The sequence below is a fragment of the Manacus vitellinus genome, unplaced genomic scaffold (assembly GCF_001715985.3).
Source record: "Manacus vitellinus isolate BGI_N305 unplaced genomic scaffold, ASM171598v3 scaffold_17_pilon, whole genome shotgun sequence".
Lineage (NCBI taxonomy): Eukaryota > Metazoa > Chordata > Aves > Passeriformes > Pipridae > Manacus > Manacus vitellinus.
In genome coordinates this window covers 12,477,305-12,491,885 of record NW_021939256.1, presented here as the reverse complement: position 1 = coordinate 12,491,885, position 14,581 = coordinate 12,477,305, and the positions used below count along the sequence as shown (strand labels likewise).

Here is a 14,581-nt window from a genome sequence, read left to right as displayed (position 1 = left end):
GGAAAATTGTATTAGTTTTTCCCTTTTTAATGTAATGCTTCTGAATGTATTTTAGTTTTATGTGCAAACTGTAGCTCAATTTGACTTTCAGGTTCTTTTGTTGAATAGCTGATATTTGTATTCCGTATGAATTTGTTTTTATTCATAATATTTTTTTAGGTATACAGCTGTTCAGTTAGTTTAGAAGCCTCTGTTCTATGAGGTTTTTGCCTCCATTTGATAATCCAGTTCCAGATACCTTTTGATCTTCAATACTAACTTTCCTCTTCCATGAATTTGTTAGAGTGACTTGCTTGTCAGGAGGAACCAGTAGGAAGCTGGTTGTTTGGATTCATCAGTCTTGATTGCAGTCCTACTTTATGTAGTTTAAAGTAGAACAACTGGATCAAAGATAACATTTTTGGTGAACATCCATCCTATATAGTTCTCCTATTTCTTCAAAGCCAAATTTTAGGAAACATATCTTTCTGAGTCAGTGGATATGTAGCTGAAAGACAGTAAGTAGATTCAGCCTGTTAGTGGCAGCTTACTGCATAAATATTCATTATTTGAATTCCAAGTTATTTTGATTGGAACTGGAATTAATTAGCAAGTTTGTGCTCTTTGACTGAAATAAGCCTCATTTATCCCTCTAGCTCAAATAATCACTAATAAAGATTCAAAACCACTTTTATACAGCATTGTGCATAAAGTTTATTTCTCCAGTGAAATCCATGCCAGCACATTCATTCAAGGGCTGTAGATGATGGTTTTATGAAATCTGGATACTATTTATTTACTATGCTCTGTGCTGAAATTGTGTGCTAAAAGTAAGATTTTGGGAGCAGCTAACACTAAGTTTCAAACAACACTTACTAATATTCCTCCAGGATTACTAAAGAAGCACCTGGCACTTCAGTAAATGCATTGATCAGGATAAACTGTTTCTAACAGCTCAATCTCTAAACTGTCTGTGATTAAATCTTTATGTAAAGTGCTGTACTACTTTGAAAATTGACTCTTCTGTTTAAAAAAATCCAATGATAAAATGCTAATTTATTTCAGTGTTGAATTGTGTGTGTTTGACATCTCACAATGTTTTTTCTGTTTGCCAGTTATGGAGTCTTCAAATGATGTCTGATAGTCTAGTTATGTCTTTCCTGACACACATCTGAAAAAATAATGGGCATGAGGTGAGCCAGTGCACCCCTCAGTTATACTCTAGCAGCATGCTGCCTTGCAGTTGTATCCTCTTAGAACTGTGTGCCTGTACAGCCTTCCACAGATACTAGTTAAAACTGAGCACATTACTTGAAAAGTGAAGCTGCACAGAGGATGAGGCTGTTGATATTTTTTTTTTTTTTAATGTGGCGAATGATGGTGCTTAAGCCATAAGAGCAGTCAGATTGCTCTCTTTCCTCATTAGATGTATGCTAGTTATGAGCAAATGGCAATAATAAATGCTGGTATGACTCAAGATGTGCAAAACCTAGAAACACATCTAACAAGTTAAAAGATGTACTTGAAAAATAGGCTTTTAGGGCATGTGCACTTGAATACTTTTTTTTCTTCTTAGCAACTGTCTTCACTGCAAACGTTCATTGCAAAATGGATTTGGTTGTTTCTGCTGCCTTAGCGACACAGGAGTGATCTACCAGAAGAGCACACTCTGTGAAAACTAACAATGGAATCAGGGTATCTGTAGCCCAGTTGTCTTGATATTTTCATTCCTTTTCTACCTAACTGATATATAGATTTTTTCAAAGTTTAATGTATTACTGTCTTTCATTGAATATCCTGATAATTAAAACTACGTTACCTTTCACCATGATAAAGGTGATCAGAAGAACAGAAGAGCACAGCAGGCCCTCATTCTTAAAAGCAGTTTCAACAGCCTAATTTTGTCAATCTCCTTGGGTCCAATATTGACAGAACACCAGAGCTACTCCCTGAAGCTATTAAAAGCTAGTTTGATACATTTGTATTTCTGTTCATTTGTTCTAGTTTTTGCAAGGTGGGCAGTTCAGAAGTTCAGCTGTTGGATCCCTGGAGTCTGTAATCAAGGCAGTGTGTAAAGAAGAATCTCCATTTTTCAGCAATGCAAACCTGTTCATTGACATGCCCAGAGACATGGGACTCTTGGAAGACAATATGGCAAAATATGGCATTCCTGAAGATTCAAGTAAGAAAAAATATCAATCACAAGTTGCAGTATGCTCTCAGAGTTTAGGAAAGTTTTTCCCTCTTAAACAGAAATATTTATATACCAGCTGACATCTTAGTTGACACTGTCATCTTGAACACAAGGCATTGATCAATAGAAGTTTTATGGCTATGAGATAATTGTGGATGAGACAAAAATGATTCTGGTTGTTTTCTCTTTGCAAATAATAAATAGGAATATTCCTGTCTTTGAGACATATTTATTACAATTTTTAAAGCACTTGTTATTAAAAATATATCTTTGAGATACAAGACTGAGAATGCATTACTCCTTGCTTCTCTTCTGTGAACGCAAACTCTCTATGCAGTAAAATATGCAAACCTTCTGGATAAAATGAGTTTTTTAGTAGCTGATATTTCTATTCTCTTTGTCAAGTACTCAGAAAAATCTCTTGGCTCTTATGTAATTTCACCTTTGCTCTCTTTCCTGAGTACACATTTCACTTACCCTGATTAATTTTAATATTGTTAATAACCTTGTTAGTGCCTCAGTGACTCTGTGCAAGAGAAGAATACAGTGACAGAGTGCCACTAGGGAAGATTCTGTTGTCTGTTGGTTTCTACAGCTAGAAATTGCCCCTGGCTGGGCTGGGACTCTTGGGAGGGAATCAGAGCTCTGCCCTGGCCTTCTCTCTTATGTGTGTGGGATATAGTGGTAAGCAAGCAGCTCTGCTTTTTTTTCCTCTCTGAAGAATGAATTTAGCAGGATGGCTGATTAGACAGATTGTTTAGAACTTAGTCTCTTTCAAAGCTCCATAGGTCAGAAGCACTGTTTCTTGATGATATTTTTTTTGCAAGGTGTCACAGCTCTGGAGTGTTGCGAGACCTTTTATCATAGGACCCTGAAATATCTTTAAAACATCAGTTAGTTTCAGCTTCCTATAAGTGAATTAATACTGTTGCCTATATTTTGCAGATTTGCAAATGAGGCAATGGAAAATGAAAATTAAAAAAAAATGGAGGCCACAGAAATTTGATTCATACTCCTCCACAGTGATTAACTTGTATGTGTTTCATGTACACCACCATGTAAACACTTCCTAATGACTTCCTGAAAATGACAGCAAACTCATATTGGCAAATCTTTTGTGCCTTTAGCATATTGATGTTTCTGACTGGCCAACTTGCAGTCTCTTAATCCTTTGCTGTTATTTAGCAATGACTATGTTTACTAATGATTGTTTCATTCAAGAAAGTAAAAATTTGGGCAAAGAACTGACTGTTCCTAATCTAACATTTCTGACACTTCTTTCTTTAACTTTTGTCAGGAGTTTAAAAGTTTTTGGCCTAGTGTTTTATTATGTAGAATGATTTGTCTTCCTTGAGGAGTTAATGACATTATTTAATATTTATTCATAGTACTAGAAAAGACACATTTCTAAATCCACTCATAATAAATAATAAAACCCTCAAAACACATGAACTGGGCATAAAAATCTAAATGCTTCTCATAGAATACTCCTTGCCTTTACATGAGTACAAATGCAGTGGTGGATCTTGGAAACTATTCCTTACATCCTAGTTTTGAAGGATGTATTGATAGACCCATGTGATGTAGGAATATGTCTTTTTAATTAAGGAATGGAAAAGTGTATTGATAGATTTTTCAAATCAAGAAGTTTAATGTCACGACAATTTTTTTCTGATCTTTTTGGTAGGTTCTTCTGATATTATACAAATAGAAAAATCTGTATTTGTGAAGGAATTTGTGCATTCCTATTTCTTTCTTATGTAGGAATACAGAACTGCAGAACAACGAAGGGTGTGGAGGGGGGTTCCCTCTGCATTCATTTTGTGGGAAGAGGTTTTGCATATGTCCTTCTGCTCTAAATGCACTAATGTAACTTGTAGTATAGATAGGGTTCACAGGCTGCTTTTCACAAACGTGAGGAGCTCTTTGGATTCTGATTATTTTTTTCATATTTAGCATTCAGAGTTCTGCATCCTCAACACTATCATAGACTGTGGTTAAACAATTTCTATTCAGAGACCTATACTGATTGCTTAGTGGCAGTTGAATAGTGTTTAGCATGGTACTGTGGCAGACTCAAAATATGACTCTAGCCTTTGTTTGAATAAAAAAAACCACAGGCACCTGTGTTGTCTGTCTTAAATGCAAGTTTGTCTTTCTTTTCGCAGCTCCTTTTTGCTTGAAGCTTTATCAAGAGATTTTGCAGTCTCCTAATGGGGCTTTGCTATGGACTTTCCTGAAACCTTTGTTACATGGCAAGTTACTATACAATTCAAATATCAACATGATTGACCTGGTGATAGAGAAGGTGAGTATCAAAAAATCCTACCATTTCTGTTTATTGATTTTTGTCTTTGTAATTCATTTTAAAGGTCCGGTTCTTTCAGGGTAGGTAGTTGCAGTCGTATAATTGCCCTTCAGAAAATTAGATCCACCTTGCCCCCTGAGGTCTCACCTGTTTCCCACTTTAAGCTTCATGCTTCCCTTAACTTTTATTCTACTTGTTATAGTGGTTTCACCTCAGTGTGAAAAGCAGAATTTTTTTCAAAGTCCTTTAAACCTTGTATAGAAAGGTTAAAAAGAACACATTAGGAGAACTGTCATGTGAATCATGCTGATCAAGGTGTAGGATTCATGTATGCTAGAGCAGATTTTACCTTCAACATTTTCTTGTGATGGGAACTCCAACGGGGCAGCACAGAGAGCTGTGGGAAGGAATGCCCCAGGAACAAAAGCCTGTTCTGAGGGAGTCACTGAGCTGCATTTCTAAACAAAACCCCGAGATACCTACAGTGCATCCTTCCTGATTATATTTCTAACACCAGTAGCATGAATGACCAGTCGTAGCTGAGGTGCTGTACGTGTGGATGCTGATGAGTTGGTATCATTCAACAGTTTTATTGTCTCTGCAGTTCTGGTATGGTCAGTGCTCTGTCTGGAGTGTGATTATGGACAATAACATGTTTCCTCATAACTAGCTTAGAAGCATCTCTGTAAAAGAAAGGTTGACTTTTTTAAGTATGCATTAGATTTCTGCGCAAATTTTGCATTGACCTTCCAAAGATATGATTTTTATCCTGCAATATTAATTTTTCAAAAACAGCAATTTGTCTTAATTTAAGAACTGGAAAAAAATACTTGCTGTCTTTAAGTGATGACTTTAAATGTGATGGTAACTATATTCTCCGTAAATGGACAATTTTGTGGTATTCTGAGTTGTGCTTTAAAAAGATAATAAAAAATCTAAGTCAAAAAGCCCATTCTAGATAGCAGATACTAGGTAACTTTATAGTTTCTGTTCTGAATTGAAAAAAAAGATTTAGCCATTTCGTATTTCATAGTTAAATAACTTTATTTGGGGAACAGGCTATTGGTTTGGACCTCAGCATAATTAATTTAAAAATTTTAGTCAGTTAAAAATGATGTTGCTCTTGATGTTCATAGATGGAAATTCTATTAAGAATGAATTGTAAGTGATAAAATTACAAAATTTTTTTAATACTTAATTATATTCTATATTACAAAGACATTTAGAATAATGCACTTAATATATTTCCACATTATTTTGCCAATAATTATACCAAACCTCCATTCTTAAAAGCATCTGTAAGAAAGATAAATATCTTGACATACAGTATGTTCCCCTAGATATCTTTGAGTGAAATCTGGACTGAGTAATACAGTTCAGAAAGAAGTTTATATGTGGGTTTGTTTTTTGGGTTGGTTGGTTGGGGCTTTTTTGTGGGGGGTTAGTGCTCTGGAACAATACAAAGATTCTGGTAGACACCTGTAGCACAAGCTCTCCTTCTCATTATATATTCTTAGGCTCACAAAAGTTCCATCAGCTTATTCAGATATCTGTGTAAATACGCACCTGTCCCTTTCCCCAATCCTTTAACAAGCAGTTATGAATGTGTACCCGTTTATCTGTAAATATGAATATAATGGGAAAGTTTCTTCAACAACTTTTTCTTTGGTTTTATTACAGAAGTCTATCAGCTACTGCTTGAACAGAAAGAAAATTTAAATGCAAAATATTGTCTCAGGTGTCTCAAATATAGCCACTAAAAACCAACCCTGTAGACCTTACACAGCCTCATCTCCTACTGAAATTGGAATAGAAGCTTTTATTTCCTTTAGGGTGTGTGACCACATGACAGCCATTTAGTAGAATAAAAAAGTAGAGGATTAAAGCTTCAAAGAACATTGATGTTTGTATACTAGGATATATTCTGTAATTTTTCCACATGAACTATTTAGTTCCAAGACCATGTAATTGATCAGTCTTCCATAAATTGTGGGGTTATTGCTTTTTATCTTCAGAGAAATCAACAGTTCTATTGTTTAGAATAATAGTGACTGTCACAGACACAGGATGTGGTGCTGACTGAGGGCAAAACAGTTCTGTGCCAGCTGGCATCAAGGAGTTCAAAGGCTACATGTGATGTTTTTGATCTTTACTTTCCCAACTAAACTTTTTGCCATTGATGAACTGATCTTATGGAAGTATTTCTTATTTCAGAATATTCTTAAAGGTGATCTTATATTCAGGCAATCACATTAGAAGAACTCTGCTATTTCCCAAAACTTTGGGGTCAGTCTTGCCAGGACTTTACTGCTGTAATTGTACAGATGTACAAATGTACACTTGCTTTCTGGGTTATATAATCTCTTATTATTCATTGTGCCTGTGTTCAGTTGTTCTGCATCAACCACCTCTTCCTCACTTGCTTGTTCTTCCACTTCAATCTCAGACAACTTCTATTTCAAAATTCTGTGTTTTTATCTCCCAACTGTATTTATTTATATTCTCTATTTACTACTACTCTTTATTGTAATTTATTACTAGTATAAAAAATTTAAACTTATTTAGATTTCAGAATTATTAGTTTGCAGTCCTCTCTTAGCATCTTTATGCATTTGCATTGTTATTTTCCACTTCCCTGATAACAAGGGAATTTTAATCAGGAGGTTACACTACAGTGAGTACTTCAATTATTTAATTCTTGAGTGCTTTTGGAATTCTTGGCTGGACATTATCTTGTTCCGGAAACTACCTATTGTTCATTTTGTTAAATTGTATGATTTTTTTTTATACTGCTGCTTTAATTTGAAACAGATTCTCCAAAGTGTTCCACATGTAGAAGGCTTTTGACACAAGGCACTTCCCAAAGGCCTACTGTGGTGAATGAATAAGCAAAAACATTGTTAAACTAACACCTTCTTTTTTTATTCTCTAGACTTCTTTTGTTTGTTTCTTATTTGGATGTAACCTTCTTTTTAAAGGAAGTTTTCTAATAGCTTCCTGCTTTGTAGTGTGTGTGTATGTACGCATAAGGTCTTTCTCAAATCTTTTTTTGATAGGCAATAGGTTTTAGTTCAGTTTCTTGGATACTGCCTTAGTGTCCATAGCTCCTGCACACAATGTACTGCTTTGGTCTTTTAATTTCTTTCAAATGAGTGCCTGCATTATATAAAGGTCATCTTTTCCAAAAATCCATGCTGCTGCAGTAATTTGGGACATTTTATTGTTTGTATAAGGAGGTTGAATACAAGCACATTATAGTTACTGTAGCCCTTTGAAAGCAATTTCAGCACAAAAATTAATCCTTTGTGCTGTTCAGAATCAAGTCAAGAAGAACCGAGCCCAGATCTTACAAGTTGCTTGATACAAAAATCTCTAGTGATGTCTAAAAATTTGATCTCCTTGTATTATGGTGTGACCTGTGCTTGTTCTGTCCTGAGGAGATAGTAGACACCCATATTGGCTGTTTTTCACCCTTGGAACCTTGCTGGTCTTCATCTTGTCACTGTTGTGCCTCATCTGGGATTTCAGTCCATGAGGTTTCTGTGTTGCTTCTGGTCAGAAGAACTTGTTTAGTTCATTTCACACCAGATTTAGTTTAACATTCAGGATCACTTTCACTTTAATCCTAATGAATGATGGCTTTTTCAAGTGAAATAGGGATTCTCATAGAAGTTAGATGCATAATGTTTTTTGGGAAAACAAAATTACATGTAAGGGGCTCTTTGAGGCCTTCTGTGCTAAAAAGAAGAAGAAAGAGCCACAACAAATTGTTTTCTCATGTTGTGCTAAGAGTGGGATTTTGAAAAAGGCACTTAAAATACAATGTAGAAATTGTATACTTTCAATAGGAATTATAGTAAAAAGTGTGGTCCCAAATTGGAGTTTACAACTCACTGCAGACACTCTTTGCTGGGAAATGTCACAATTTCTACCATAACAGCAGTGCTGGATTGTTCTTAAATGCACTTCTATGACTGATAACACCAATTTAAACAAACAGATACTGCAATATTTTCTGATCTGGAGTACACTTGGATCTGTTTAAAACAGGGTGGAAAAAAATTGCTGGTTGTTTGCTAAGAGAGAAATTGCAGCCTATGTTTGACTGGGACAGAAAATATTTGGCTTTACTCAAGACTTTCCCTGCGGGAGTATGTTGAAATAGACTGACTGATTTTATGTTTCTAGTTGAATTTATTGTCCAGACCATGCTTCCAGCTTTCATTTTTATTATATATTCTGGTGAATAGTTTGAATAAAAGACCTGCAATTGCAAAGGCTTCCTTTCGAATATGTCCTGACTGTATTTCTTTCTCTGTCTTTCTGAAGCACCTCCATGATACTCTGTATGAAAGAGACATTATAAAAATAAAGAGGTCTTTATGATACGTCAGGTGGGAGACAGGAAAACACAGTGCAGGAAAACCTTTCTTTGATTTGCTTGGTATTGCGAAAAAATACTTTCGATTTCTTAAGAAGAAAAAAAGAAAACATGGTTGTTCTTACTGCTGACTATCAAAGTGAAATGAAAAGGAATTGCAGAGGCTCTGAAGCATGGCAGTTTTTCCTGTTTCTTATGATTTACTGTGCACATTTTTAGCTTCATTTGTTTCCATGTATTCTTTTTCCCAGGCTAATTTCACTTTTGGTTTTGTGGAACACTTGAAGACTTATTCTGAGACATGGCTTAGGATGTCTGAGATTTTTAAAACCAGTGGAAATGTCCTCACAGTCTCACGACTGCAGGTTGGTGAATCGTGGAGAAGTTTCTAGTTTTCAACTTTTTGCTGTGTGATCTATACAGTATTTCTAAACATGTAAAACTGTCCATATATGACTTCAGATTTAAAAAGAGCTGAGAAAGATGCAGACTAGCTTTAGGTTATGAACCTACAGTCTGATGCTGAGAAACTTCTGAGGTGAAAATACTTAAAAGCGATGTTACCTCACTATTTCCAATATCACTACGGTATCACTGAACAATAAGGGAAATAAAATATTTTTTGAACCTCCTTGCATTTCCCAGCAAAATGTGGAACTGATGAAAAAACTGATGGGGGAAATATTGACTTAAAAAAAAAAAGCATTCTTTTTACTGGGATTTTTTCATTCCATGTATTTGTCTTCTCCTGTCACCTTCTTTCCCCCCTTTTCTCCCCTCCCCTACTCCTCCAATTATTTGAACTGTGTGTGGAGTTAACCTGTTAAGAGGGCAAGATTAAAGCCATGGAGAGGCTAAATGACTTCTCCAGTGTTATGCAGGAAATCTTGGTAATGGAATTGAACATAAATGCATATTTATGCTTTGTATTTCCTTAGAGCAGATAAACCTGATGTAACAGCTATCACTTTTTATTTTAGGAAGCATTGCAAAGCAATTTCATAAAGCACTTCATAGAAAGTAATTTGGATATTGACATGGAAAAACTGCTAAAAAAAATGCAAACATATGGTACGTACATAAAAGTGCATGTACTGATTAGCCTTATCAGACTTGAACTTCAACTTAGAACTACATTAGGTTGAAATTGAATGTTCTACCTACTTCAATGATACTAAAGTAATGTAATAAGAGATTTTACTCCCTTGAGTTAGTCTCAAATCTTTCTAATTGTCTTTTTTCTTTTGCGTGGATAATTTGAATTTCAAAATATTGAAAAAATATTGGTAACAAATCAGAAGTGGCAAAGTGTCATGGGAGAGTTACAAACATAAGACCTATACATAAAAGGAGTGAACGGAGGCATAAACCCAGTAACCCCAGTTCCATTAGGTAGAAGTAGATTTTTGTAGTAAAGTTGGAAGGAAATAAATAGAAAATTAAATTTGACATAGTGTGTTTGATCAAGAATTGCCTGCATTTTTTTTTTAATCTGTTTATGGAGAATCAGTTGCGTGATCTCCTTGTGCCTCGGAAAAGCCTGAGATAGGGTGACAATCAGGGAGCTGTAATGTCAGTAGAGAGTAATCAAGGTCAGCCCCAGCCCTGGGATGGCCCAGTAGGGCCACCAGGATGATGCTGAGGCCCTCCTTGCTTCAAAAAAATGGACTTTACAGCAATACAGGTTATTAAGTCAGCTTTGTAGGAAAAAATCAAGAATAGACCTAAAATAAATAAATGTACCCGAAGTGCAACTTCTATTGGAATTCACTACCTGCTTCTAGGCAGGAGATGGACAAAATCCACAGAGGCTCCTGAGAGCTCATAAATTGTGTTCTCAGTCTTAAATTGTACTACTGATCTGGTACATAGTTTGTGTGAGCTGGTGTGGCTTTTCCTTTGCACACAGGATGTGAGGTTTAATGGAAATTGGTATTGGTTTGAAGGCTGTGTTTAAGGACCAGGACTGGCTGCACACTTTTACTAAGAAAAATGGCAAACAGTGTCCAGAATTCAATTCAGAAAGAATGTGGGCTCTGTGTCCCCCTTAAGTGAGAGATGCAAATTTGAATCTGCTCTCTCTCAGAATGATTTTCTTAACCAGTGAACTACTGCCTAGTCTGTGCACACCTCACCCCCATGGTGAAGATGGATCATAATACAAGCCCACAGAATCATTTCCACTATTGGAAAGATAGAAGGGAGGAAAGAATAAGTCTCTTAAGCTCAGGGCCTGCTGGAAATTTAGCTGTCTCAATATATTTGTTGAGTAACAGATGGATTTTGTTTGTTTGGGTGCAACTCTGGGACCTACATGATAGGTTATGGACAAACAATACTTCATCAAATAGATATTATGATCTCTGTAGTCATCAGATCCACCTTCACCACTGTAGACAACATCATGGAAATCTCTGCCTGTGTTTCTCAAGATGTAGCTTTTTAATAGAACTAAGGACATTTGATAAATGGTTAATAGTCTTGGATGCTCAATACAGAATATGATTTAAGTAAAGTAGTTTATGAAAGTAGAATTTCTTTATTTTAAGGGAATATAGTTGATAAAATTGACATCATATAAAAAGTGAAAATAAATATGGGCTATGGATCACAAGAGCATTTATGCCTTTGTGAAGCTCCTCTCTCCAAAGTGCCAGAGCACACTTCTGCATTTACACTTTGATTACACTTCTTTTTACAGATTCACTTTGTCATTTTACTTCTTGAAAAATGACTATGCACTCTGATTTTTATGTTAGCTTGTGTATTTTTTGTTTATTTTATTAGTCCAAAATCCTGTGTAGCTGTTACTGTAAATCTCTATTCTTATGTTTGTTTTTCAAAATTTCATTAATCTTACATTGTATCAGCTGTTTAGACCTGTAATTACCTTACTTGATCCAATTAAAGCCTTAAATGTATCCATATATGTTACTGGTTGTACCACTCACAATCTGTTCTTTTTCCATCCAAAGCTCAAGTTTTCTAAAACCACCTGATCTGTGTGATTATGTATTTTGTCTTCTAACTAAAGCAAATATTCCCTTGTTTTATCACACCTACTCTCACATTCAGATGACTTCTAGTTATTCTCAAATCCAAGAGATTTTCTTTGCTTGTGTTTGTATCTTTTCTTACTTCTCTACAATGCTATAAAAATTGTTAACAGACTTAGTGACAAGTTATTCACCTTGCTATTCCTGCTGGAAAGTGTTGTGTACAGAGTGGATAGACATAGAACTCTTCCAACCTCTCTATAAAATCATCATGCTGTAAGACCCTACAAAGTTATCAATTTCTAAAGCTGTTTTACGCAGTCATCGAGTCAGATTTACTCACCTGGATCAAAGTAAGTATTAAGCTGAGTGCTGAAAAGATTATGGTTTTCTTTATAAACCCTTCGTTACTTTCTAAGCTAGGTGTGTGTGGGCAAGGCGACTGTTTTCCTCTATACTTGCTTTCAAGCCCAGCAATTTGTAATTTCCTACCAATTATATATAAACCCTGTCCCATTAGAGCTTGAGAGTTCCTTGCTGGGCACAGTCCTTACAAACCTCTCAGGAGGCATTGGGAGGCAGTTGTGCTGCAGGCTCCTCTTTTAAATTCTTGCTTGCTGAGTCTCTCTCTTGTCCATCTTCTGTTATTTCTCCCAAACGTGTTTTTTTGCTATTAAGGAATCTCCCTTACGCAGGGCTACATGTGACTCATAATGTAACAGCCTGGGTGATAAAAAAAACCACCAAAAAACAAAACAGCCAGCTTTCCTTCATGCTATCCCTCTGCTGTCTTCATTGTAATGAAGTTTTATGTGTATTTAGAAAGCTGGAAACAAACAGCTCTAATGTCATCACTGAAAACTGTGCCATCACCCAAATCTCCTGATAACTAGAAACTTTCTTCCAATTTCTTACCTAAATTTATTTATGCATGGTTTATTCCAATGTATTCTTCTATCATTTTTAAATCTTAAATAGCACTTGTACGAATGGATTTACAAAAACCAGTTAAGGACAGGTTAAACAAGCTGAGTGGAAGATGAAGGCTGACTTGGTTTGTAACAAAGGATGAAGATAACAGCAAACACAGTTTCACCAAGCTTTTTATTCATAATTGCTACATTTATAAATGGAAAAAATACAAGATACAACTCTCTAGATCTCAATTCTAAACCTTTCCTGTGGATTGTATCTGTTCATATATATGTCTTATTTCTGTGATGGAATACAGAAGTTCATGCATGTTGCGAAAGAAAATATATTCTTCCAGAAAACTTAAAGTATGCCATACTCCAAGGAAACAGTAAGCTAGATGATGTTTCTTATGCTAAAATATTCAATAACTTAATTAACAAGAGAAGCTTTTTTTAGTTTTTTATTGATTTCTAATTAAGGTCTTGTGTGTGTGTATTTCACAGAATGATAGAGTGGTTTGGGTAGGAAGGGGCTTTAAAGATCACCTAGTTCCAACTCTTCTACCATGGGGCCACCTTCCACTAGGCTGGGTTGCTCACTTTAGGAATGAAGCTGCAAATACAGCTTCTCTGGGCAACCTGTTCCAGTGTCTCACCACCCTCACAGTAAAGAATTTCCTCCTAATATCCCATCTAAACCTATCCTCTTTCACTTTATAGCCATTCCTTCTTGTCCTGTGCCATTTTAAAAAGTCTCTCTCCAGTATTTCTGTAGGCCCCTTTCAGGTACTGGAAGGCCACAAAAAGGTCTGGAAGGCTTCTATAAGGTCTCCCTGGAGCCTTCTTCTCTTCTCCAGGCTGAACAACCCCAGTACTCTTAGCTTGTCTTTATAGGGGAGAATATATATAGGGCTATATATAATAACATAAACATATATAAATATATATATGAAAGCTTAACTCTACCACTAGGGCTTAATGCTAGGAATATTCTGTTCTTTCTAATGCCATAAAAAAGTAGCGTCAAAAGTGTTTCCTTTATTGTCCTCCTCAAGGATAGTCATAAATAAGACATATAGGATCTATATTTGGTACTGGTTTCTCTCAACCTATGAATTCACTCTGTCATTGTTTGCCTATCTTATGAATTCTAGACTGTCAGTTCCTCTACTTTTTCTCCGCGTGCTCCTTATCCTTTCTCACTGTTAATCATGTCACTTCTTCAGATTGCTTCATACATTTTTTTACTTATCTGCCTTCCTATTGTAATATTTCCTGTGCTGATGCTAAATAATATCTATGCTCCAGAATTTGTCTGTCACCATTGTTATCAAATGATGTCATCACTTATCCTTTTTAAAGCCTATATCCTCAAGTGAACCTTGAAAATTTTAAGATGGAAAACTGTGTTGGAGGTTTTATAACATTATTTTTCCCTGAGAAATTCAAATGTTTTCATTAAATCTAGGTGAGTTAAGGTTGTTTCTAGATCCTGCTATCTTTCTATTTATTTTCTCAAACATAAGGATATAGCACTATCCCTACATTCTATACCAATGGATGAAGATTTGAATTTCTCCAAAGGTTCAGTTTTTTTGGAAATGAGGCTTTGCTGAAGGTATACATTCATCCTGGATCCATAGATAAAATCAAAGTAAAAATACAGGGGTTGTAGGCTTTCTTTCAGATGTTTTTAAATGTGGGGCTCCAGTCAAAACACTTATGCTCTATATTTAAAGTTCTTGAAATATTCACAGTGTTAGGTAGAAAGGAATTGGCCAATATATTATTAAACGACAGATTAGTCTC

At 35.6% G+C, this 14,581-nt stretch overlaps 1 protein-coding gene across 1 annotated transcript in view; it reads left to right on the top strand.

Moving 5' to 3' along the window:
- The window catches only part of ABCA13 (ATP binding cassette subfamily A member 13), a 165,809-nt gene that overhangs the window by 42,521 nt on the left and 108,707 nt on the right, over positions 1-14,581 (top strand). The window contains exons 20-23 of the mRNA XM_018069995.3: positions 1,984-2,161; positions 4,342-4,481; positions 9,114-9,227; positions 9,843-9,933. Coding sequence (XP_017925484.2) covers positions 1,984-2,161; positions 4,342-4,481; positions 9,114-9,227; positions 9,843-9,933 — 523 coding nt within the window. The remainder of the gene's footprint in view (positions 1-1,983; positions 2,162-4,341; positions 4,482-9,113; positions 9,228-9,842; positions 9,934-14,581) is intronic.